Source organism: Camelus dromedarius, chromosome 19 (assembly GCF_036321535.1).
Source record: "Camelus dromedarius isolate mCamDro1 chromosome 19, mCamDro1.pat, whole genome shotgun sequence".
Taxonomy (NCBI): Eukaryota; Metazoa; Chordata; class Mammalia; order Artiodactyla; family Camelidae; genus Camelus; species Camelus dromedarius.
The window spans coordinates 17,036,913-17,060,207 of NC_087454.1; the positions used below are offsets into that span (position 1 = coordinate 17,036,913).

Genomic DNA, 23,295 nt, shown 5'->3' on the forward strand with positions numbered 1-23,295 from the left:
GCCATAAAAATGTAATTTTTTTTTCCTGCAAGGGATTAATACTAGCTTTTAGTACTTTATAGTTCACTGTTATTTCCTGGTTTTAGCATTTAACATCAAAAGCAATGAGAATGCTAAAATTTACAATGAACCTTTGCCTTGGGTTCCCTTATGAGCTACCATAATATAGGCTTTTCTTCCTGTATTATACAGCATCCTTCCAACTTTTTTCCTCATCTGCAGGGGTTTTGCTCATCCAAAAAATTACTGCCACAACCTTTAATGCTAATTCTTAAAAGTTAGTTTCGTCTTCTCAATCGAGAGGCAATTATACACAGGAGGCATATATAGATGTTTAATTCTGCATGGGTGACATCATTCTGAATTATTTGAGTCATTATGTAGTAGATATATTGCCACCTTTTCTGTTTGGGGATTTCTTAGGACATGATGATTAGCAGTTTTCAGACTTTGATTGTTTCAGTTGCCTTAGGAGAGATTTATCGCCTTCTTAGTGAAACTTCTTATTGAAGTCTCCAGAAATCTGAATACAGAAAGAATAGACCCTCTGTGACTAGTGCTCCTGCCAGTCGCATAGCCAGTCATCATTTCCCGGTGACACTGAAGGGATTAAAATATGTTTTAATGAAACACTGAAGCCTCATAATGGTTTATGTATTTGCTTTTGCCTCTTGTCTTTGTCTAGGGAAAACCTTCACAAGACTCAACACACTTCACCTCTGCTTCTGATCTCTCCTTTCCCATCTTATAAAGCCTCTTAATCTAGAGTCAGCAGACTTTTTCTATAAAACCAGATAGTAAATAGGCTTTACAGCCCATTTGGTCTCTGTTGCAACCACTCAACTGTGCTGTTACAGAGCAAAAGCAGCCATAGACAATAGCTCCATGAATGAGTGTGGCTGTTCCAATAAATCTTTATTTATAAAAACAGCTCAGAATCACCTATAGTTTGCCAACCTCTGCTAAGTTTTCTCACCCTTAAAAAAAGATACTTCTATTGCCTACAGCTGTTTACTCAGCACACTCTTTCCTTCCTTTCATGTGCAGATTTTTATACTTGCTTTCATGACTTCTTTGTCACCTTTCAGAATGTGCCCTCTGTCCCTCCTGTCTCTGCTGAAATGTCTCTCAATGGACCTGGTCACCAAGTCAGAGGCCTTTTCTCCCTCTTCATCTTCATCATGATGAAAGGAGGTAGTGGATGTAGTGATTAGGAACTTGGGCTCTCAAGTCAGATGACCCGGATTTAAGTACAGGCTCTGCCAAGTCCCTCTCGGTGGGAACTGATGTTAGTCACTTACTAACCTCGTTGAGGCTTGCTAAGTGGGGATGATGACTCAGAACGTGCTGTGACGATGAAATGAAATAATGTGTGCAAAGTACTTGGCTCCTCACTAGTAAACGTTATTTGTTGCTATATTTTTATTATCACGATTGACCGTCTCATCTTTTGTAAGATGCACCTCTTGGTTTATTGGACAGTGTGCTGTTCTGAATATTTTTCTTCTGCCCTGTGTCTCCTTTCTACACAACTCTTTCCCCTTTCATCTTCCAAATGCAATCATTTTTCAAAGTTTTGTACCTCGTGCTAGCTAATCTACTGCTACCACATTAACTCTCTTGTCTGTGGATCCTTCTCCTCAGTCTCTACTTCTTTCCAGGAAAATCCCTTTTTTCCAACTGCTTGTTCAGCATCTCCATCCAGATGGCCTTCTGAGATAGCCGGGTCACTGAGACCAAACTCAAACCTTGGAACAACCGATTTTGACATTTCACTTAGTGACATTATCTAAGTTCACTGAGGATAGAACTCTTGAAGTCATCTTGGATGCCTCATTTGCTTTCTTCATCCAAGGTCGCTGTGCCTTGCCCAGTGACCTTCAGAGTGTCTTTTGTAGCTGTTCTTTTCTTTCTGTTTCTACTGCCTGTCCTCTTGCTAAGGCTTTTTATTAACTCTCTCCTAAGCCGTCTTTTATAAGCACTGCAGGAACTAGCTTATCCATCTTTTGTGTCTCCGTGTGCTTTTAACAGCCCATTTCCCTTATATCAGGGAAGCCAAGGCCCTGGGAGTGTTACAGGGTAAGGGATTTTCAGATCCTCACAATTGTGGGAGGATCTGGGGCAACAGATGCTCTGTGCCTTGGGTGTGGAGTTGCAACTCCTTAGCCTGTGCCTGAGTCTTACACTCTCTTGCCTTAGCTTAGCATTCCGGTCTGTCTTCCCACAGTAAAATGCCTCTGTTCCTAATCAGGAAATAGAATCACAGGTGTCTGCAAATGCCTTTGCTAATGTTTTTTCTTTTGCTTACAGTTTCTTTCTTTCTTAATTTGCAGAGATCTTTCAGGACCCAGGCTAAAGCTACCTTAAGCCTCTAGCTACATGTGATCCTTCCCTTGACTGAAATCCTTTAGAACTTTCTATCATTCATTTATTCACTGAATAAACACTTGTAATGGTCTGTGATATGGCAGGCACTATTGTCGGAAATGGATGTTCGGCAGTGAACAAAATGTGCTTGTCTTTGTATTACATTTTATAAACTTCATTTATTGTTAATTGTGGATATTTCTTTCCACTTCTAGGTTTTTCATCTTGCTTGGTGGTAAAGGGTGTATCTTATTCAGGACTGTATCTCATTCAGTGCTAGATGTTGAGTATATTTCTCTTGAATTGAATAAAGAAATAGCCATGGAGGAAGATAAAATTTTCCACGAGTAAGCGATTTGCTGAAACTGAGAACATTTGTAACAAGTTGCAAATAACCAAAGATGGCATTTATTGCTAATGGTTCTAAGTCCTGCACCTGGATTCTATTTCCCAGTAATTCGGAGAAGCCTAAGTATTCACCACAAGTGTGATATGAGTGGTGGTGTTGCCAAAGAAGCCAGTTTGACTTACACCACATTAATGAAAGTATACTTTCTACAGTAAAAAAGGTGATAGCCCTGTTGAGCTAGCCAGTCCACCCTCCTGTGTTACAGTCTATTTTGTTGAGAGGGACATGTTTCATGAGGGTTCTAGACAGAAGAGAATTCAGAGAAGTGACCTGGGGTGGAAGGGGGCAGGTGGGAATTAGGGACCACAGAACGGTAAAAGGAACCGGCAGTGTTAAACCTGAAGGAAAAATTAATTAGGGAAGAAAAGATAGCTCTGTTCACAATAGGGAGGGTGTCTTGTGGAAGAGAGCTTGTGACTATGCAAGGTGTTCTCAGGCGAAGACATGGGACCTGTAGAAGGACATGGGAAGACCGATTAGGACTCAAAGAAGACCAGGTCCAAGGATGACAGTACATTTCCTTGGACGGAAGTGAGCCTCTCAAACTATGGCAGTTACCAGCTTTCCTGGGTTGCTTTAGAGAAATGGAACACTAGGGGTCAGGGTAAAGTGGGGAGTTTGAAATAGGGAGTCCCCTGCTCACAGATAAAATAAAATAGTCTAAGTACAGTCATCTACCTTGAGGTCTTTGATGGGATAACCCAAGAGATGACAGTCGTTCCAACTGCAATCTCCTTTATATTTTTTTCACATTTGTGTACCTTAGGGAATTGATTATGAATTGAAAGCCAAGCTCCTTGATTTCCTGTTTTCAAAATTTTCAGTGTATGCTCCGTGTAATCATTCTGTTTCATCTGAAATAGTTTAACTTTACCGGGCCTTGAGCTCTTGAGTTGTAAAGCGTCTGAACGTGCCCTGTTGGGCTGTGCCAGATCTCCTCAAGTGTGTGTTCAGAAGAATCTGTGGGGCTTGTGAGACTTTACGGCTTATTTGAATTGGAGGACTAAATTTTTATGTTCCTTTTGGATGTGATTTTAGAAGTTGCACTTAAAGACCATTTTGTTGAGTTCATTTAGACCCTCTCTCCTAGGTGAGTGCTTAATACCACCCAACTCAAGAGCTCTTTGGTCTCCCATGATTATTGAAGGCGATCAGTTTTATAGTGCTACATCCACATGCCTCTCAAATTAGTCTTTTGTGGCCTCCAGTGTATATCAGTTCCTTTCTTAGTATGTGTTTTATTTTGCCTCTTGAAATTAGGTATTCATTCTTGGTGAGATATGAATAATTGATAACTATTTTGGCTTCGGGAAGGCCCGATCCATACAGTAGTTAGAAGAGTTGGAATTTATATCAATTAAGAAGATTTAAAAAAACATATAGTTAGTTCTCTGCAGGGCATTGTGTAAATGCAGAAGGTTAAGATGTGATCCCTGGAGGTGGGTATAGCTCAGTGGTAGAGCACATGTGTAACATGCCTGAGGTCCTGGGTTCAGTCCCCAGTACTTCCATTATTTAAAAAAAAAAAAAAAAAAGACATTTAAAAAAAACTAAAAAAATAATGAAAAGATGGTTCCCTGCCTACAACCTTAAATTTTAGTCAGAGGGGTAATTATTACACGAGAAGCATTATTCATGGAACTTCTCTTACCTATGGGGAGCTCCTGATAGCTCCCTTATGTTGCCTCAATACGTTTGACAGTCACAAGAGCTGTTCTTAACAGACATTAACATTAGCATTACTGACCCTTTGTCAAGAGAGTGGTATTTTACTGGATTGTCTTCATAATATATTAGAGAAGATGATGGGATAGATGTTGTGAACCGGATTTTATAGAAGGGAAAGGCAAGAGAGCCGGTGATGGGCTCTGTAATCAGAACTTAAGTCAGCTGAACAGTGTAGTAAAGTTTCTATTACTGTGGAATTTATGGGGGGAAGGAGAGCTGATTTTTGGCTTCCTATAGTTGTTATCAAATAAATAGACAAGTGTGACATTTTGGGGGAGGGTAATTAGGTTTATTTATTTTAATGGAGGTGCTTGGGATTGAACCCAGGACCCTGTGCATGCTAGGCATACGTCCGACCACTGAGCTATACCCTCCCCTCTAGAAGTATGAATTTAAATTAAAAAGAACATTGCTGGATTGTCACCTCTGCCAAATGAATTGTCAAATGGGGATGGTGGGGTGCTAGATTTGTAGGGTCTCTGGGGGAATTAATTTTTTTCAGAATAGATAACATTCAGCTCTGATCAAAATATTGGAGAATTTTTTAAACCATATTGTGGTTATCTTTTTCTTCAGACATCTTAGCTTTGTTCATACTTCTCTCTATACCTGTAACTATAAAACAGCATAACCTTACCACACTTCTGTAATAGTTCTTGTCTACAATCATGATCTGCCCTTAAATCCATGGAACGACTGAAAGTGATTCAGATGTAATTAACCTGGGGGAGGGACCTTAATGGACTAGAAACTAGAAGTTATTAACTTTATTATTACCTCTGCTAATGTAATAAAACCTCAGCTTGTGCTTTTTTTTTTTTTTTGGTGAAAAATTACCTGATATAATTGAACCAATTAAAAAATATTAATTTCCAGGGATGTTCTGATTTTCATAATATTGAGACCAACTGGCCACGGGCATCATTTTGTCATCATCTCAACTGTCTCGGAATTGAACATCTCCTTTTTCTGGGTCCTCAGTACCTGGCAGTATGTCTAACACATAGAGGTTACTCAATAAAAATTAATGAAGAAGAGTTACTATCAAGCAAAATGTCACTGAGTAGCTATGAGATTCGGAATCATAAAAAGTATTCACTTTTGTTCTACATGCTGCACTTCTAAAGGCAGGAAAGGGGACTGAAATCCCTTAAGTGTTTGTCTGGAGTTGACGTTGCTGAAGGCTTCTTATAGGAATAGATAAATCAGTAATTGGCTGTAAGTTGCCCTCTTGAAGATTCCAGTTAGGAGAAGTTTTCTTGCCCATTCACTCCGTGTTTCCTTCTGTCTGATACTGGCTGTGCTGACTCGATGCTTGCTGTCATTTTTACGGTGTGGACCAGATGATTGACAGAATATGTGTGAAAGTGCAAGATCATCTCAACTCCTTACGAACCTGTGGGGGAGATGCTGTCCAGGAAGATTTAAAGTCAGCAGAAAGGCTCATGCGTGATGCTAAGAACTCTAAAACGGTGAGTTTCATTTCAGCCTACATGAGAGTCTTACGTAATAAAAAGAATTTTTGAACTTCAGTTTTAGAAACTAGTTCTTTCTTTACCTTTTTAACCCAATTTCAAGGTTACTTACAAGTGGCAAAGTGAACTGAGTTAATCTTTGCCTCCTTTCTGTACCCATGCTAATTACCAATAATCAAAATACCATTGTCCCTCGGAATCTGCAGGGGATTGGTTCCAGGACCCTCTGCGGATACCAAAGTCTGAGGATGCTCAAGTCCCTTATACATAAAATGGTATAGCACAGGTGGCCCTCCATATCCGAGGGTTCTGCATCCTCTGTATAGACTAAAAAGGCAGAGGGTCAGTGTGATTGACAAGAAGTGTAATCAGGTCCTGAGTGACTGAGAGGTAGTTGTGGTTTCAGTGAATGACAACTTATTTAAAATTATTCTACTTCCAAGTTGACAGCATGAAACTACCCTTTGTTATCTCTGAAAGGAATCTTTTCTCACACGAGAATTTGGTCCCCAAAGTGTGACTTAGAGAAAGGACTACCTGGGAGTCAGAAAACCTGGGATCTGGTTCAGGCTCTCCTATTGGAATCACACAATTATTGAATCATATGAGTAGGAGGAACCTAGTCTCTTACCCCAGATGAAGACATTAAGGCACAAAGAGGGGGTAATGTACTGCTCCTATGGTTTCAAGGCTGGTCCTCAGTTTATTAATCTGTATAAAGGGTCTTTGGTTAAGAGCATCTTACATTATCCGTAATATTTCTCTCCCTTTTTACTAACTGTGCAATGACTTGTTGGTCATTTAAATTGTTATTTATTATGGAGAGGTTACTTTTTTTTTTCTTACAGTTGTTACCAAATTTATACCATGTTGGTGGTGCATCTTGGGTGGGAGCCACTGGCTTGTTATCCAGTCCAATTCAGGAAACCCTGGAATCAATGGCTGGAGAAGTGACAAGAGTTGTAGATGAACAACTAAAGGTTTGTGGTTTGTTATTTTGGAAAATAAAGTTGTTATGACTTAACTATACATGATAGCATTTCATAGCACAGCTACCTATATTTTATAGATGTGTGTGTGTGTGTGTGTATTTGTTCGCAGACCTACACACACACATACACAGGTAGTAAAAATTGAGTACCGTGTCTTTTCCAGCTTCATTTATAAGTTTTGGAATAACTTTTTGCCTAATGAGATCAGGTAAAACCTATCAAATTCAATTTCAGTTTTTATGGTAAATCTCTAAATGTGTTTAACATAGGACAGGTTGCCACTGATAAGGGAATGATTGGTTTCTGCTTAGAAAGAGAAGTCTGCTTCACGAAAAAGTATCTTGTGTTATTATATTTGATCTAGAGAACGGAAAAGATGGTAGGAGCCCTGCTGACAGTGCCGAGACTCTGCTTGTAAGGGGAGTTTGCCACTAGGGAAATGGACAACAGTCCTTGTAAAGAGCTAGTTGAAAGATTTGGAAAGGAATTTAGGATGAAGTTACAGGACACCCAAAATAGCAGAGTCTTGGCTATAGGCTCACAGGCTGAAAAAATATCTCTGAAATATAGGTGACTAGAGTAACCTTAAGACCAGCTCTTTCTTAAGGTAACTTCAAAAGACAGCTACACCAGAGAAATTTCACTCTCAGAAAGTTTTCATCATTTCCAACTGCCTGTTCAAGGATACCTTAAAAAAACCCTTGTCTACATTTCTGTATTTGGTCTTTTTTTTTTTTTTCTTTCCTGAGAACACAGTAGCTACAACTCAGAGGGATTTTTTTGTTCAACTCAGTAATAACTTTGCAACATGCTAATTATTGTTTATAAATTAATCAGAGAGAGAATGTTGTGGATTATTTAGGAGTTTAAACCCCTGTCTTCCTGTGCATATAATAAGGAGAGACTCTTGTGTGTCATTTTTATTGTATTTAACCATGGGTATTTTGAATACATTCTGAGCAAAGACAAAGGGGTAGAGAAAAAACTGGTTGGTCGGCATAGAGTTCAGCCAGATCACTTGTTACCTGAAAGCACTTGCTTTATCTTCCATGAAGAGTGGAATATATAAAAAGGATGCTTTCTTACACATTTAAAATGAAGTCATCTTTGTTGCTTATTTACTTCTGACTTTAAAAAGTGAAATTTTCTCATTATAAAACATTTAAACAATATTAACGAGTATAAAAAGATGAAAGTAAAAATTACTTGGAATCCCAGAGATAGCATCATTCTTAGTATTTAGCGAATTTCCAGACATTCTTTTCTACACTCACAATTTTACATATATGTGATCATGCTATTCATAGCTCTTTTATATTTGGTACAATGTCATGAATTCAATTCTAGATCAGTGAGTAATTGTCATTTTAATGGCTACATAGTATTTCATTGTATAGACGTATCAGCGTGTTGGAAAGCTCAGTCTTCCTATGCGTCTCTCTCTTACTTTCACATAGAACGCCTCACTTCTGACACTTCTGGTGATCAGATGTGAGGGGATTTTCCCCCACTCAGCTGGGTGTCCTACCATATAACTCAGTTCAGACACTGTCTACCTGGAGGTAGTGTCACATCCCACAGGGGAAGGGCTCAGTCCCACAAGATGGCCCCCACAGCACTTCAGATGCCAACTGGGAGTCCAGGTTGTCACGTGTGCTTCTGACCAGTCAGGGATAAATTTGTGGTTCAGATTCAAATAACTTCCTAGAGTGGCTCCCAGAACTCAGGGAGAACCTTATTTATGTTTATCAGTTTATGAAAGGATCTGATAAAAGATACAGATGAACAGCCAGATGGAAGAAATGCTCAGGGCAAGGTGTATGGGAAGGGTCTCGGGGCTTCTGTGCTCTCTTAGGGTGCACCACTCTCCTAGCACCTCCATGTGTTCACCAACCCAGAAGCTCTCTGAACCCATACTTTTAGGACTTTATGGAGGCTTCATCATGTGCGCATGATCAGTCATTAACTCCATTTTTAGCCCTCCTCAGGAGAGTAGGGGGTGGGGCCAAAAATTCCAAACTTCTAACTATGGCTTGGTCTTTCCAGGGGCCAGCCCTCATCCAGGAGCCCACCAAGCGTTACCTCAATATTACAAAATACACTCCTATCACCCAGGACATTACAAGGGTTCAGGAGCCCTGGGTCAGGAACTAGTGTCAGAGAACAAATATTAGAACAAAAGATGCTCCTAGTGTTCTTATCACTTAGGGAATTACAAGGGTTTCAGGAGCTCTGTGCCAGGAACCAAGGGCAGAGACCAAAATATATTTTCTATTATCTCACAGCCAGCATAATTTATATTCTAATTTCTGATCAATTCTTTTAAAGTAAATGCCTGTAACTGATCCATTCCTAGGTCAAAGGGTACATGAGTTTTATACTTTCACACATGTTTGCACACTGTTCTCCAGTAGTGTACCCAATTGCTTGTTTTGCCACACCCTCACCAATATGAAGTATATTCACCTTGTAATATTTGTCAGTGTAATGGGTTAAAAAAAAAAAAAAACCTCCTTTTGTCTTTTGGATTTCTTTAATAACCAGTGATGCATCAAGTAATTTTATTATCCATTTGTATTTCTTCTTTTGTAAATTACACATTTGTATCTATGGTCTAATTTTTCCCTTTAAACTATTTGTAAGACCTCCTTATATACTAAGAACGAGCTGGCATTTAAATCAGCATGAAACATTGCAGCAGGACTTCTCTGTCAGACAGCTTCCTATGGATACTTGTTTCAACTGGTCTAAACCACAAGTTACACAGCCTTCATACCTCTGGTCTGTTTCCTTCCCAGCGCACCAGGTGGTTGGAAATGGCTGTTGCCCGTTACCGGGCGGAAGTAGAAGGCAGAGGTCTGTAGTAATAGGCATTTGACTTTTTAAAAGCCTGAAATAATGTAAATATATTTAGGACCCAAAATACTTTTCTGTAAATAGACATTCCCCACATTTTTTGAGTCTGACCTTTCTGGCCCCTTGTCATTGTCACCAGTGTTCTCCATTCATCACAGCTTCCTTATTTCCAAGCGTCATGGCCTGCTTTTCTCTCATTCTCACTATCTTGGATCCCAAATGCCCTACTTTTTCTGTCTCCAACTCACTTAGTTTTCTTTACTCTGATCCTTTTGAGTTGCAAGTTCCTTTCCCTTTGGGGACATCTGGCATAAATCACAGCAAATCCTCAATCACAACTTCTAAATTAAATGTTACTTATTAATTTCCCTTTAACTGGGTTCACATTTGGCTTTTGATACTTTCAACAGATGACAGGCAGTCACTTCTTTTCCCTTTCCTTCCAGGTTACGTGACAAGTGAACATCATTTTATGATTTAAAAAAAAAAATCCTCATTTGTCTATTTATATAGCCCTCCAGCACCCTGATTTTCTTAAAACTATGTAGGAACAAAAATATTTTTACTACAGTCAATATTCAGTTTCTTATTAAGCTACTGTGGTCTTTATTTATTTCACTACTAGTATTAAATTTCTCTGGTTAAAATAGTCCTTTCTCTATTTCCCAAATTCCCTAAAATTAACATGTTTTATTAGTAGAGGCTAAAGTGGTGGAGAGATTAATTTGTAAAAATAAGTTTTTATGATAGTGAATTAAAAAAAAGAGGGGGGACTAGCAGTCCTGGATTTGTGTCCTGTGTTTGCTACCTGCTAACAGTTTGCTCCAAGCAAGTCACCTAATTTTGGGGGGACTGAGCCTCCTTGTGCAGGATCATCTTGGTCTCATGATGATTGGGAGGATTATATTCCTTAATATTTTATCATCCTGTATCATGGCCAGCAGTACATATTTTGAATATCGGATGAGAATAAGTTCAAATGGCTCTTTGAGCTTTCTTTCAAAAAATAACTGGCTCAGAAAAGCAAAAGAAGTGGCCAGAAGAGCCAGCCTTCTTAGCAAACTTCCCGGAGGAGAAGAAAGCAGAAAGTTTGGAGAAATTCCTTCTTTGAAAAGATGTGATATTTTCTCTGGACTGGCCTCTTTGGGGGTGTTTTAAAATGACATCTCCCCTACTGTTTTCCCTTTTTTGATTCTAACTTTTATTCCTGGAGTAATCATAGATGAGTAAGTAGCATCTGAATGTTTTAACATAAGGAAACTTTGGTTTTTCCCTTCTGCACTTAAATTTTAGAGTGCTTGTTTTGGCCTTGAAAAGTCTTCATTTCCCTCAGGGCTTCACCTGTGAAATTCTTCACTGGTAAATATCAGGCTTGTTAGGAAATGTGGCCTGAAGTGGCATTTTGGCAAATATTAACTCAGTCTGCTTGCAAAGTTCCCTGAGTTTTCTTATTTTTCCATACTTTATATTTTCCAAAGCAAAAGAAAGATCTCAGAGCACTTGAGTGTGGAAGTTGTATTTGTTTGTAATGAATTACAGCTAGTCATTTGCTCAAGAAAATGTGAGTGTAGCTGCCATGTAAGGATATTAACCTAATTTATTTTACAAATATTGTAGAGGTTTTCTAAGTACCATTAGTTATTTTTACAGTTAAGAAACAGACACTCATAACTCTCCTTGGGGAGATACATGCAAAATGAAATCTGATTATCCCATTTCAAATCCAGGGCCTGCTCAATTCACATTGTCTGAAGGTAATACACATAGACTAACAAAATGGAGATATGTAAGAAGAGTTAAGAAACATTTGGTAGAGTGAGAAAAATTAACATAAGCCTAAATTAGATTTCCAGAAGGAAAGAAAAGAGAGAACAGGAGCAGGTAACAGTTGAAGAGATGGTGGCTGAGAATTTCAGGGATTGATGAAAGACCAGAATTTTCTGATTCAAAAAGTCCAACAAAACCCATGCAGGAAAGATAGAAGCAAATCCTGTCTTGAACCATCATAATGAGAAGTGGAAAATACAGAAGAAGAAGAAGAAAAGATCTTAAAAGGAGCCAGAGGAGGAAAAAGTCATATTACTTTAAAAAGACCAAAATAAATAGGAATAAATTGAAAAAAAAAAGATTTATAACACTTCAATAAAAAAAAACTATAAAATTTGAATGACATTAAAGAAAATCTAAAACAAAGTCAAATATGTGTCATGTTTATAGGTAGAAGAGCCAGTCTCACTCTTTGGTTCTCAGTTTTTTCCAAACTGATCTATTACTGGATACATTTTAATAAAAATTCCAACAGGTTTTTAACAGAACTAGACAAAGCTAATTCTAAATATGGGAAAGCAGTATTCAAGGATAGGTCAGCCACTTAGGAAGGACGAGAAGGCTGGCTGTCTTGCTCTACCACATATGAAGACTTATAACTTGGACGGTATGCAGAGGTAGACAAACCAATGTGACAGAGAGAGAGAGATCCCAGAAATGGAGCCCTGCATATATGCAAATTTTAGTAATGCCACCTTCAGTGAGGTAGCATTGAAGGTCAGTAGAGGAAGGATGGACTGACTGTTCAGTTCCCACACTCAGTAAGTCCCTGAGCTTGTAGTACTATTTATATGTTTCCTAGAGATTGTTCCAGAAACTATGCTATGCCCTGGGGATATGGGGAATGCAGAGACCAGCAGAGGTTATTCACTTAATGCTACTCACTTACTTAACATTCCACGGAAATTTCATGTCAGGGTCTACATTGGAAGCCAGGTCTCCTCCTTTTAGTCCTGGAGTTCATTCTAACTGAATCAACTCCGTCATTCAGGGAGCCCTTTCAGAAAGTCACGGATATGTTGATGAACATGACGGAATTCAAAAAGCATATTGCTACCTGAGGTCGTTCTTCTCAGCAGTGCTGGGCTGCTACTCCATCTGGAACGGAATGTGTTTATTTTAATGCCAAAGAGGAAAATGATTTGTCTTAAACTGACTCATCTGGCATTGCTTGCAGCTTTCTTGGAACAATGTACAAAATCAGTGATTAGTCAGAGTTCTAATAGGGACAGAACACCGTCAAGATATGAGTGGCTTTTGGACACTTCTCAAGTGGCTGCCTCCCACCTCTCCTTGCCTGTTTTTCACGAGATCGTTATAAACATCCTGCTGCTCTACTGCTCATCCTGCAGCGTAATGAGAGGTTTTACAGTGGGATTGTGCTTTGCATGTGAATATGTGAGCAGAGAGCCCAGTGTACTAGTCTTTCCATAATGATGCTCCATTAATCCTATTCATACTGGAATAGTAACGGGATCAAGCCTGGCTTTCAAAAGCTGGTAACTTTATCTCTGATATACTGAGCTTTTATTGTATGCTGGACTCAATACTGAACACTTTACATATATCATTTAATCTTCAATAATGCTATGAGGCAAGAACTTTTTTATTTGCCATTTTATAGATGAGGAAAATAAAATTGAGAGATGAGTAACTTAGCCCAGCATCACTCAGCTAGGATTCAAATTTAGGTCTGACGCTAATGTGAAAGTCCTTTCCGCACTTACTGGCTGTATCATCCATCTCAGGCAAATTGTTTAATTTCCCTTAGCTCCCATTCGTCAACTATAAAATAATGATCCCATGAAGAGCTGCTCTACTCATCCTCACAGATGTTGGAAGGAGAAAATGTGCAGAAACATTTTTAAAGCTCCGAAGTGCTTATAAGTGTGTTTGACTGTTTTTATTCATGTTTATAAAATGCTCTGTAAATATTTTTGTCTCTCATTATTCATGTTTTTTAAAGTATTCTTACAACAATGATAATTTTACCTAAAATTAAAGCTCTTCTTCTGAAAGAAGAAAACTGGCAGTAGTTACTGTGGTTAGCTTGCAATGCTCTTTTGATAGAGCTATTGAATGGTTCACCGTGATTTGAGGTTTCTGTGATTTGTGAAATGGCACAAGAGTTCAAATCTGATATATTTTCTGGGGCTATCTGTCACTTTCTTTGCTGACACCAGGAGGACACTCTGGCATGGTAAATTGTCTTTCTAAATTTTACCACGAATGCCTCTGCGTTCAGTACAGCGAGCATGCCGTAACGCTTCGGATGCCAGCGTGAAGCTGGGGTGGACCTGTCAGTTGTCTGATTTAAAGTGATGACTTGGATCCATAATAACTCGGCAGTCACAAGTCACCCCAGGGCAGCTCAGAATCCTGGGTCGCACCGTGGGGACTCTATTGTGTCCCTGTTCTCCGAGAGCTCGGCGGCATCTGTAACCACCTTTGGGTTTTATGGTGGCGCCTCTCCCACTGTGTCTCATCTTTCTCTCTCTGCTTGTGCTGCATTGCAGGCATTGCTCGAGTCCATGGTTGATGCTGCTGAGAATCTTTGTCCCAACGTGATGAAAAAAGCCCACATTCGACAAGACTTGATTCATGCTAGCACTGAAAAGATTTCCATCCCGCGTACCTTTGTTAAAAATGTCCTGTTGGAGCAGTCTGGAATTGATATCCTTAACAAAATTAGGTGGGTTTCTAAAGCGCATAAACCGAGGAGCTGCAGTGGCTGTGAATGCAGTTGAGGCAGCTGTGAAGAGTGTAACTGTTGGTTTTATTCGAATCTAACGTGTGGAGGCTTGTCTAATGGGCAGCCACGGTATGTAAATAAAGCTGTGCATGAATGCATCGGTCTAATACATTTCCAAGATAAGACGACCAGATATATGCCTGTGGTACTGAGGCACATAGTTATCTGCTCTTTTTAAGAGTGTTTTTTTTGGGGGGGGCACATGTGTGTAATTCCACCCCTCCTTTTTTTTCTTGCTTCTGAAGCTTATCTTTCACCTTTATAAAGCACTAACAAATTATATATCTGCTAACTCCATACCTGGCGTTTTAGAATGCATTGTACTGAGCACCGAGAGAATGAAAATATATATAGATGCAGGCTAAGTAGAATCTTTTCCTTTAAAAAATTTGCAAATTAGAAGTTCAATCAGTAAGGAAGGAAAGCATCCAGTAACAAAATGATAGACCAGTCTTGAGACATTAGAAAATAATTGCATTTTTAAGATTTTTTTTTTTTTTTGGTGCTATAATTTGAAATAGATTAACTACCCCTGTCCCCCTCAGAGGTGGGGTGTAGAATGCGGAAGAGAAACAAAGCACTGACTGTATAGTTTTATGAGGAAGCTGAACCCCCAAACACACCTAAAAGAATTAGAGGAAGTGCTTATTAACATCGGATTCCCAGGCCTCGCTGGAGGTTTGGGATGGGACATGGTTAACTGTAATTTTAATAAGAGACACAGGGGAGTCTTATCAGCGGACGCCTCTGGGGAGAAATAAAGTATTAGATAAACCAAATAGCTTCAGAGGCAAGAATTAAAGAAACAGTCTTTATCTTTAGCCCAAGAAAGCTTTTACTGTAGGCATCAGGGTTAATGCTTCCCTTCTGTCTTGCCACTGGAAATCTTCTGAGCAGAGAGATCTCCAAATGACTGCCTTTGGGTTAGAAAGGTTTTCCCCGTTACACAAAGATACTTTCAACTTTAGCTATAGGATTCAAAAATCTTATTTTGATAACTCCTTTCTCCGCTCTCAAATTGTTAAAATTGTTGACTTAAAAGTAAACTGAACTTCGGAGACAGGGTTGGAAGGTGGGGATACGTCTCACCAGCATGTTTACCTTTAAATATGTCGTGTATTTATGCACATTTGTGCATGTGTGCATTTAGGTAGAGTTATTTAGACTGAAGACACACATGGAAGTTGAGTTCTTGGAAACAGCAAAGAGCTAAAATGCTAACCAAAAAGCGGCCCTTTGACTGAAACCTTAGTGGCTGAGTCATTTTTTAGTGAACCCTACAAGGTACTTCTTGTTGTCTGGGCATCTTTTTAAGGTCAAGCAAGGGGTACTAAAGCTGAACACTTTCATAACTTGTGTTCATAAAAGGCAAGAGAACAGTGACTGTAATTATTCAAAGTCTGATGGCTAGTCAAAGCAGAAGTGGTTCAGTATGACACCATCTGATTGGTAAAAAGTTTTTTAAAAGGTGGGGGATATGCATGTTGAAGGAATAACCAAGATTTCACAACCAGGCTAGACTTTCTTAATTTACTCCAGCCCAGGTTTGTTTTCCTCTATGTCAATGGATGAATTGTTCCTCACCACATGGTACATATGGTTCCCATTAAGTTTGTCTTTATCCAGATGTGTTTCATTTTTACCACTAAATCTTGAGTTTTGAAATTGCAGAGGCAGGTTGAAATGGGTAAAGAAAGTCTATTACCTGTGTGTTTATGGCAGTGTTTAAGAGGTTTTTTGGAAATCCTCAGCCCTGTTTGCACATTTCTGTATTCCATTTTCAAAGACAGAAACAAAGTCACAGTTGACCTTTATCAACATAGAATCTACGGTGGGTGCTTTTTTTTTTTCCTCTTGTACAAATGAAAATGCTACTCTTTCCCTTTTGATGTTTACATAGTGAAGTGAAGTTGACAGTGGCCTCCTTCCTGTCTGATCGAATTGTGGACGAAATTCTGGATGCACTTTCCCACTGCCATCATAAACTGGTGAGTGCTGTAAACATCTTGAGTGGGAGCTCCTGTTTCGGTCTGCTGTGTTGCCAGGCAGCCTCCAGCATGGGGCTTTGGTTTCTTTTCTGGATTTTATTCCTCCACAGCTTTCTGGGTTAAAATCCTACTACTCCGTTGCCTTCTTCATTGCTTCCAGTTGTTCTAGAATATGTTAGAAATTCTCCAGAGGGAATGACAGGGAGAAAGCAGAAGTCAGTGTCCAGAATTGTTGTCCACTTACAATGCAGGTCCAAAATTTTAATAGGAGATGATATTAGGACTGAGGTCTGAAATGGAATTTTTTTTTTTTAACATTATAAGTGACCCTTGAACAAGGTGGGGGGCCAGGGGCAGGGACCCTCCCTGCAGTTGAAAAGCCACGTGTAACTTAGAATTGGCTCTCCACATCTGAGGATTCAGCTCACCTGGATTGTGTGGTACTGCAGAATCTATTGAAAAAGATTCTCGTCCACATGGGCCCGCACAGTTCAAACCCCTGTTGTTCAAGACTCCACTGTATTTAATTTATCTGTGCTCATTTTGTTATTCTCTGATATGATTATTTGATGATGGAGTATTCTTAACAATATGGGGGAAATGAAAGGTTTGGAGTCCAAAGAAAGTACAGGAGTAAAACGAACATATTGCGATTGATAGCCGTTGAGTGTTCAGCCAGGCCTCTGGGATATAACCAAGGTGAAAAAAAAAATGTTCTTCATCTAAAGACTGGTTCTACATCAAGATAGAAAACTTTATATCCAATATCAGTGCTTATGAAAAATATATCAAAAACTTCATGTTTCTAGAACTTTAGGAATTCCTCTGAGGCACAGATTAAGGTTTTACAACCGGCTATATCTTATGTCTCAAAAATGTTAGCAATATGATGCAGTAGGAATCTCCCAAACAAGTTAGTCAGCTTAACTGTGTAGGCTGGACATAGCCAGTTTTATGGCCTTGAATTGCTGGGGGAGACTAGAGAACACCAAAATAGGAGGAATAGCAAACAGCTTCTTCTGAGGAGGCAGACAAAAAAGTATTTGGAGAAATTCATTTGAGAAAAATGTAGGACTCTTCTCTCAAATCTAAAAGAAAAAGTAGACCTCTCTAGCGCTGGTCCTCAAAGTATTGCCCATGGACTGGAGCTGGCTTCACTAATGAATGGTTACTAGTCCATGGGAAGGTAAATGCAGAAACTAAGTGGGAGTGTGGAGAAAATTCTAGAAAAATTTGACATGGCAATAATATTCAAACACATTATTTAAAATTTTTTTCACTTCTGCATTTTATCAATATATTGGTTTGTGGCAAATCGGAATTATAAAAAACTGGTTCGTCACCACAGAGATTTTAAGAAGCACAAAACACAAGTTTGTAGTTCATGGCATAATAAAGAGCTACATCCTTGTTTAGAGGTCATAATTCAAACTTTTTTCTTAATAAGCAGAAACAAACTCAATAAAGCATCCTTTGTAGAAACAGTTTATTGTTGACCCACCGCCCCAGGGGCTACCTCAGGATGCCTACTTGATGACACAGATACTGGATATTGTGCCAATATGACTGCACGTGGGAACTACACTGAAAGTTTGAATTTTTTCACTTTTTTTTTTTTCTGCATTTGTCCTTCTTGGAAGAATCTGGTAACTCAGAGTATTGACATTTTCTTTTTATAATTCCTTTATGGATATAAAAGAATTGTGTGAACCCACTTTTGTTTTCAATTTCTTATTGTTGATTTGGTAAGAGGAGAGCTTAACTGCTGTGTGAAAGAAATAGTATTTTCAAAATGAAACACTGTTTTCAAATACATTCCCATAACATGAATGTTTTCTCCAACTTAAGTTTAGAAATGTTCCCAAAGGTTCCGTGAAATTGTCAGCTGGTTCTCATCATTTCAGAGTTCCTGCTGATGGATCAACTCAGTACTAGAGCTTGTTAATTTCAGCCCAGTTTATTCCATCTCTTGCCATTTAATTTTTCAGGTTTACCTAAAGGATAACACTGGTAATTAATAAGCCATGTAAAATATGATATTTGTTATCTGAAAACAATAAAACAGTTAAATTAAAATTTTGTTAGAAATTTTGTTCCTTTCAGCCCTTTAAAAATAATAAAGGTTAGAATAATTTTATTTCCCCTCATTAGATACTTTTGAGCACTAGATACAGAAAGAAATTAAGAGGAAATGTGAAGTAAAATTAACAAAAAGAACTTACTTTCTTCTATACTAAATGGTCTCCTTTTTTACCTTGTGTAGTTACTTTTCTAGTTTAAATTTCCCTTATATTTCCACCAGTAATGTTGGTGGCAACAACATCAGACTTCACTTACTTGTGAATTTACTCTTATCATGAGAGCAAATTGACTTGAACTGAATCTTTGTCCTAGTAACACTGTATAAATAAAGTGGCTTCTCGGTATAGAAGGCTGTAATGCCTCCTGATGGATATAATTTTGTGATTACATTTAAGATTCAAAGTTGAAAAAAATCACAGCAGATTCCTGAAAATGTTCATAGGCTTTTGGAGAAGAAAAATACATGCCCACTTTGTGCACATTTGCATGAACATGGCAAGGATTTATGAATTACCTATTTTTCAAAAAATAAAGTACCGAAGGATGTTAAAAAATAGGTTTTGTAATTTCTTGTTTAAGATACTTTACCCTCCACAGAGAGATGATCAAAGAGGTAACTTACTCTAGCATAAATTTATTGTCATCCTGAACCTTGCAGACATAATCCTTCACGGCGCCCCCTTGTGGAAGGTATCTTCTGGATTTCAGCTGACCTGCTCTTCCCTTGCCTCTGTGCCTTCATTTCTCCTTGTATGTGTCTTGACTCTCTAGGCTGACCATTTCAGCAGACGTGGCAAGACCCTTCCTCAACAAGAGTCCTTAGAGATCGGGCTGGCTGAGGAGAAGCCAGTTAAACGCTCCATCATCACGGTGGAGGAGCTCACAGAGATAGAGCGTCTGGAAGATCTGGATACTTGTATGGTAAGACACATCCTTTTGCAGCACTATTATCCCATTCACTGGATTTGTTTTTTTTAATTTAATCTCACCTTTACAAACTAGACCAGATAAAACTTCCTTGCAGAAACAATTCTTTCAGAAGCTTATTGCTCTACAGAGTCTGTTAGTGAAGCTGATAAAGCTTAACCATCAGGTTCCCACTAAGGCCCTATAACTCACTTTTTACCTAAAATTTTGTTAAAATTTTCTTAGAGTACCCCCATCACCTCCTACCCCTGGAAAAAGAAAAATTATGAAAATTGCAGTGAACATAAAACTTGTCCTAAAGGGTTTTCGGTTTTTTGGGTTTTAAATCTCTTGCTTGTTCCTGTTTTATTTTCTTTTCAGTTTTTGGGTATACTATTAGATGCCTGTTTCCTGTTTAGTTCATATTCTCTTTCATTAACTTGACTTGATGTGCTTTAGAAGACGGAATATGGTGCATCCATGTGGTTGTCTATCTGGCCATAGAACTTCAGTATTCAGGATGTTGATACTTCACTTTTCCAAGGACAATTTGGTGTCAGTCCTTATTTATTATTCTAAAATTTGTATTACTAGTGTTGTTACTTCTCATTTTACCATACAAACAGTTGTATATACCTCTGTACAATATGTTTTCATCCTCTGTATTCAGTATTTTTATGTTTTACTAAAATAATCATTTTTAATAATTTCTTATAATCTGAAAAAGGATGCTGGTGAGACTAGGTTTGGTCTACTTATATGTCCAGATGTTTCCACATGCACTTCTGATTTTAGTAATTTTTCAGTGCAGCCATTATGAAGGAATGGTACTTGTTTTAACTTTCAAAACCAAAGATCTGATGTGACTGATAGTATTTTTCTAGCCTGCAAGAGAGTGTAATGCTTTAGTCAGTTCCTTGTTTATAAACCATCATCTTTTAAAACCTGTGAATAAAATAGTTAAGTGCTCTCCAGATGAGCATATACATGGAAACTAGCAAAGAAAGCATAAAATATATCCTAGATTTCAATAGTGTTCTAGTAAAACTAAAGATAATAATTTTCAGTATAACTATAAATCTATAGATATATTTGGTCTATGTGGAGGGAATTATCAAGTTTTAAAGAACTTGCTTGTCCAGTATATTATAAAATGTATGTTTAATAAATATTTTAAATTTTGTTTACATTTTGAGGCAATAGACACTGTGTTATCATAGGGTAATTATTCTGGAAAGCTCTTAGGCTAACCCTAAAAAAAAAAAAAGGAGTGATAAGTAAGAGATTGGAATTAAAAATTTAAGATTATATTCACATTTCCTGCCAGGATTATCTGGTTGTGTGTGAGTTGGAAAGGGGTATGGGAAACATGAGTTAGTAAAATGTGTCTTGTTTATGAGTTTTGTGGTTTTGGTTGATAGAATGTTGGGTAAGAAAGACTGGCTTAGCTCCTGTAAATATGGATTTAAATTGTGTAAACTTGGGTTTTTTTGTTTGATTGATTTGCTTTTTGTTATGTGAAAGAAAAAAAAATACAATTGTCTCCTTAAATAAAGTGGGTGGGGTGAGGGTAGAGAAAAGAAATAATTTTTTAAAATTTACTTTTTATTGAGATATAACTGACATAGCATTGTGTTAGTTTTAGGTGTACAAGATAATGATTCAATATACGTATATATTGCAAAGTGATTACCACAAATTTAATTCACATCATCACCACGTAGTTGTAAGTTTTTTTCCTTGTGAGATGAGAACCTTTATGATTACTCTCTTAGCAATTTTCAAGTAGGCAATACAGTGTTGTTAACTATAGGCACCATGCTGTACTTTACATGGCCAGGACTTATTATAACTGGAAGTTTGTACTTAAAAAAAAAATGCAGATGCAGGACCACTTGGAGGACCAAGGGCAAACCTTGCTGCAGGCACACCTGGCCCTGAGTGACTTTCATTTTGTAAAAACACACTTGTTGTCATGGCGCATCAAGAGGCGTGGGTAGATGGCGATCGCTCTGCGCTTCCCTCTGAGGATGACCCAGGTTACATGGGCGGTCTTTTCCTGGTTCAGATGACTAGGGGTTAAGAGGTTAGGGCCATTCCTGACATGAGCACCTGTTGAATCCTAGGACCAGAATCAGGGCCTCTGGTGTCGAGTGAGTGTCTTGTTGAGATAAGACAGAGCTCTCTATAAAGGAAAGACATACTTGGGCAGAATCGTTTAAGCCATGAAAATAGCTTTTTTTAGTTCTAAAAATTTTGTCTTTCATCATTGTTTTAACGAGGCTAATGAATTGTTAAGTAGCAGAAACCAGAGCCAAGTGTATTGTGAGTTTAATGGAAAAGAACATTTTTGTGTAGAAAGTGCAAGTCAGTGGGTTTTGTGCTGTAATGATTTCCTCTATATTCCCAGCCTAACCATTGATTCTACGCCACCCAAACACAGCATCATTTACATGGTGACAGCTACCCCAAGTGCAGGGATCCCTCTCCTAAAGAAAATCAATTTTCTAAGCTCTGGGCTTCTTACCCTAAGCCAGCGATGCAAACTCACAGCTAATTGGAAAGGGGTAGAGCATTAGATTTACTGTTTAAATCACCTGCATTGCCACCTTTTGTAATCAAATTAGCAAGTCATTTTTGTTTCTCACTGATGTCTATTACCAAATATTTCAAGTTGTGATCCTCGTGTGGTTCCCTTTTAAAAAACAACTTGAAGTACATATTTCAAAGAGAGACATTTGACTGGTGAGGGTTTTCTAAATGAGCCTATTCATATTCTTGGGCAGCATTTAGATCTTATGTGATCCAGGAAGTTAGGACACAAGATACACCGTTGCATGGAAAATTCTCTGAAGCATCTAAGTGCATGCGTACAACCCTTCCCACATGGAATTATACATCCCCGGCAGGTAGAAACTGTGCCACTCATGGGGCTAGAGCTCTGCTGAATGTGACTGCTCTGGGAGATGCTACAACTTTATTACCTAAAATGTTGTTTGCAGCCCACAGCCCTGAGATGCTCTCCCTAGGATATTCCAACGTAACTCAGACTCATCACTAACCTTCTACATGTAGATTCAGGATTGTTAACAGATTGTAGTATCTTTTGTCTGTGATGTTCATGCTATCTACTCAATCTGGTTTTGAACATTTCTTTCGCACACTTAGTGGAGATTCTGGGCATCTCTTTTTTTCCTCTGTTCCTGGGGATACCTTTGTTTTCTTCCATTTCTTCCTGGTTCAAAATTCCACTTCAATGCCTCTTTAAAGAACCAACAGTTATAATTGCACTAGGGAAGGTTCAGGGCCATAAATTAAAGGTTGAAATATTTATCAGTTTGAATTTAAGAATCACCTTCATGGAGATGGAAACAGTAATCTATATGATTGATCTCTCAGAAGGAAATTCTTCTGCTACTCAACAGCTTTTAAACTTGCACTTTGGCTGTGTGAGGGCTGAAACAGGAGTGACTGAATGATTCGATGGGGCCTGTTACCTGCTGGGAGGTGACTGAGGGCTCCTAATTAATCTTGATTTCTTAAAGTTGAAGAAAGGTGGTTTTCTTTAAACAAAATGATAGAAAGGGGAAACATTTTTAACAATTCTGTCTCCAGTCAATTATCTTTTTTTTTTCCTTTTAACTAGAAAGAAACTAAGAGGTAATCTAGTTTACCTGGTAGAGAGAAGGGCCCAGTAGAACAAGAACTATTAGAATAACCTGCAGAGTTTGAACCTATAGCCAGAGATTCTGATATCCTTTTAACTCCAGGGCTGGACATTAGATGGCCTAAGGAGTCTTCTTATTTATTTAACACTTACGTAGCACCTATGACATGCTAGGCACTAGTCGAAGCTCATTATGAATAGTAACCAGTTAAATTCTCATGACAATCTATGAATAATATCTTCTGT

General features: G+C 38.4%; 1 protein-coding gene across 8 annotated transcripts in view; it reads left to right on the top strand.

Moving 5' to 3' along the window:
- Positions 1–23,295, top strand: part of CARMIL1 (capping protein regulator and myosin 1 linker 1) — a 281,077-nt gene that overhangs the window by 208,411 nt on the left and 49,371 nt on the right. For all 8 annotated transcript variants that reach the window (XM_031435099.2, XM_010980137.3, XM_064476244.1 and 5 more), the window contains 5 exons: positions 5,848–5,976; positions 6,828–6,959; positions 14,171–14,346; positions 16,307–16,394; positions 19,248–19,397. In XM_031435099.2, coding sequence (XP_031290959.2) covers positions 5,848–5,976; positions 6,828–6,959; positions 14,171–14,346; positions 16,307–16,394; positions 19,248–19,397 — 675 coding nt within the window. The remainder of the gene's footprint in view (positions 1–5,847; positions 5,977–6,827; positions 6,960–14,170; positions 14,347–16,306; positions 16,395–19,247; positions 19,398–23,295) is intronic.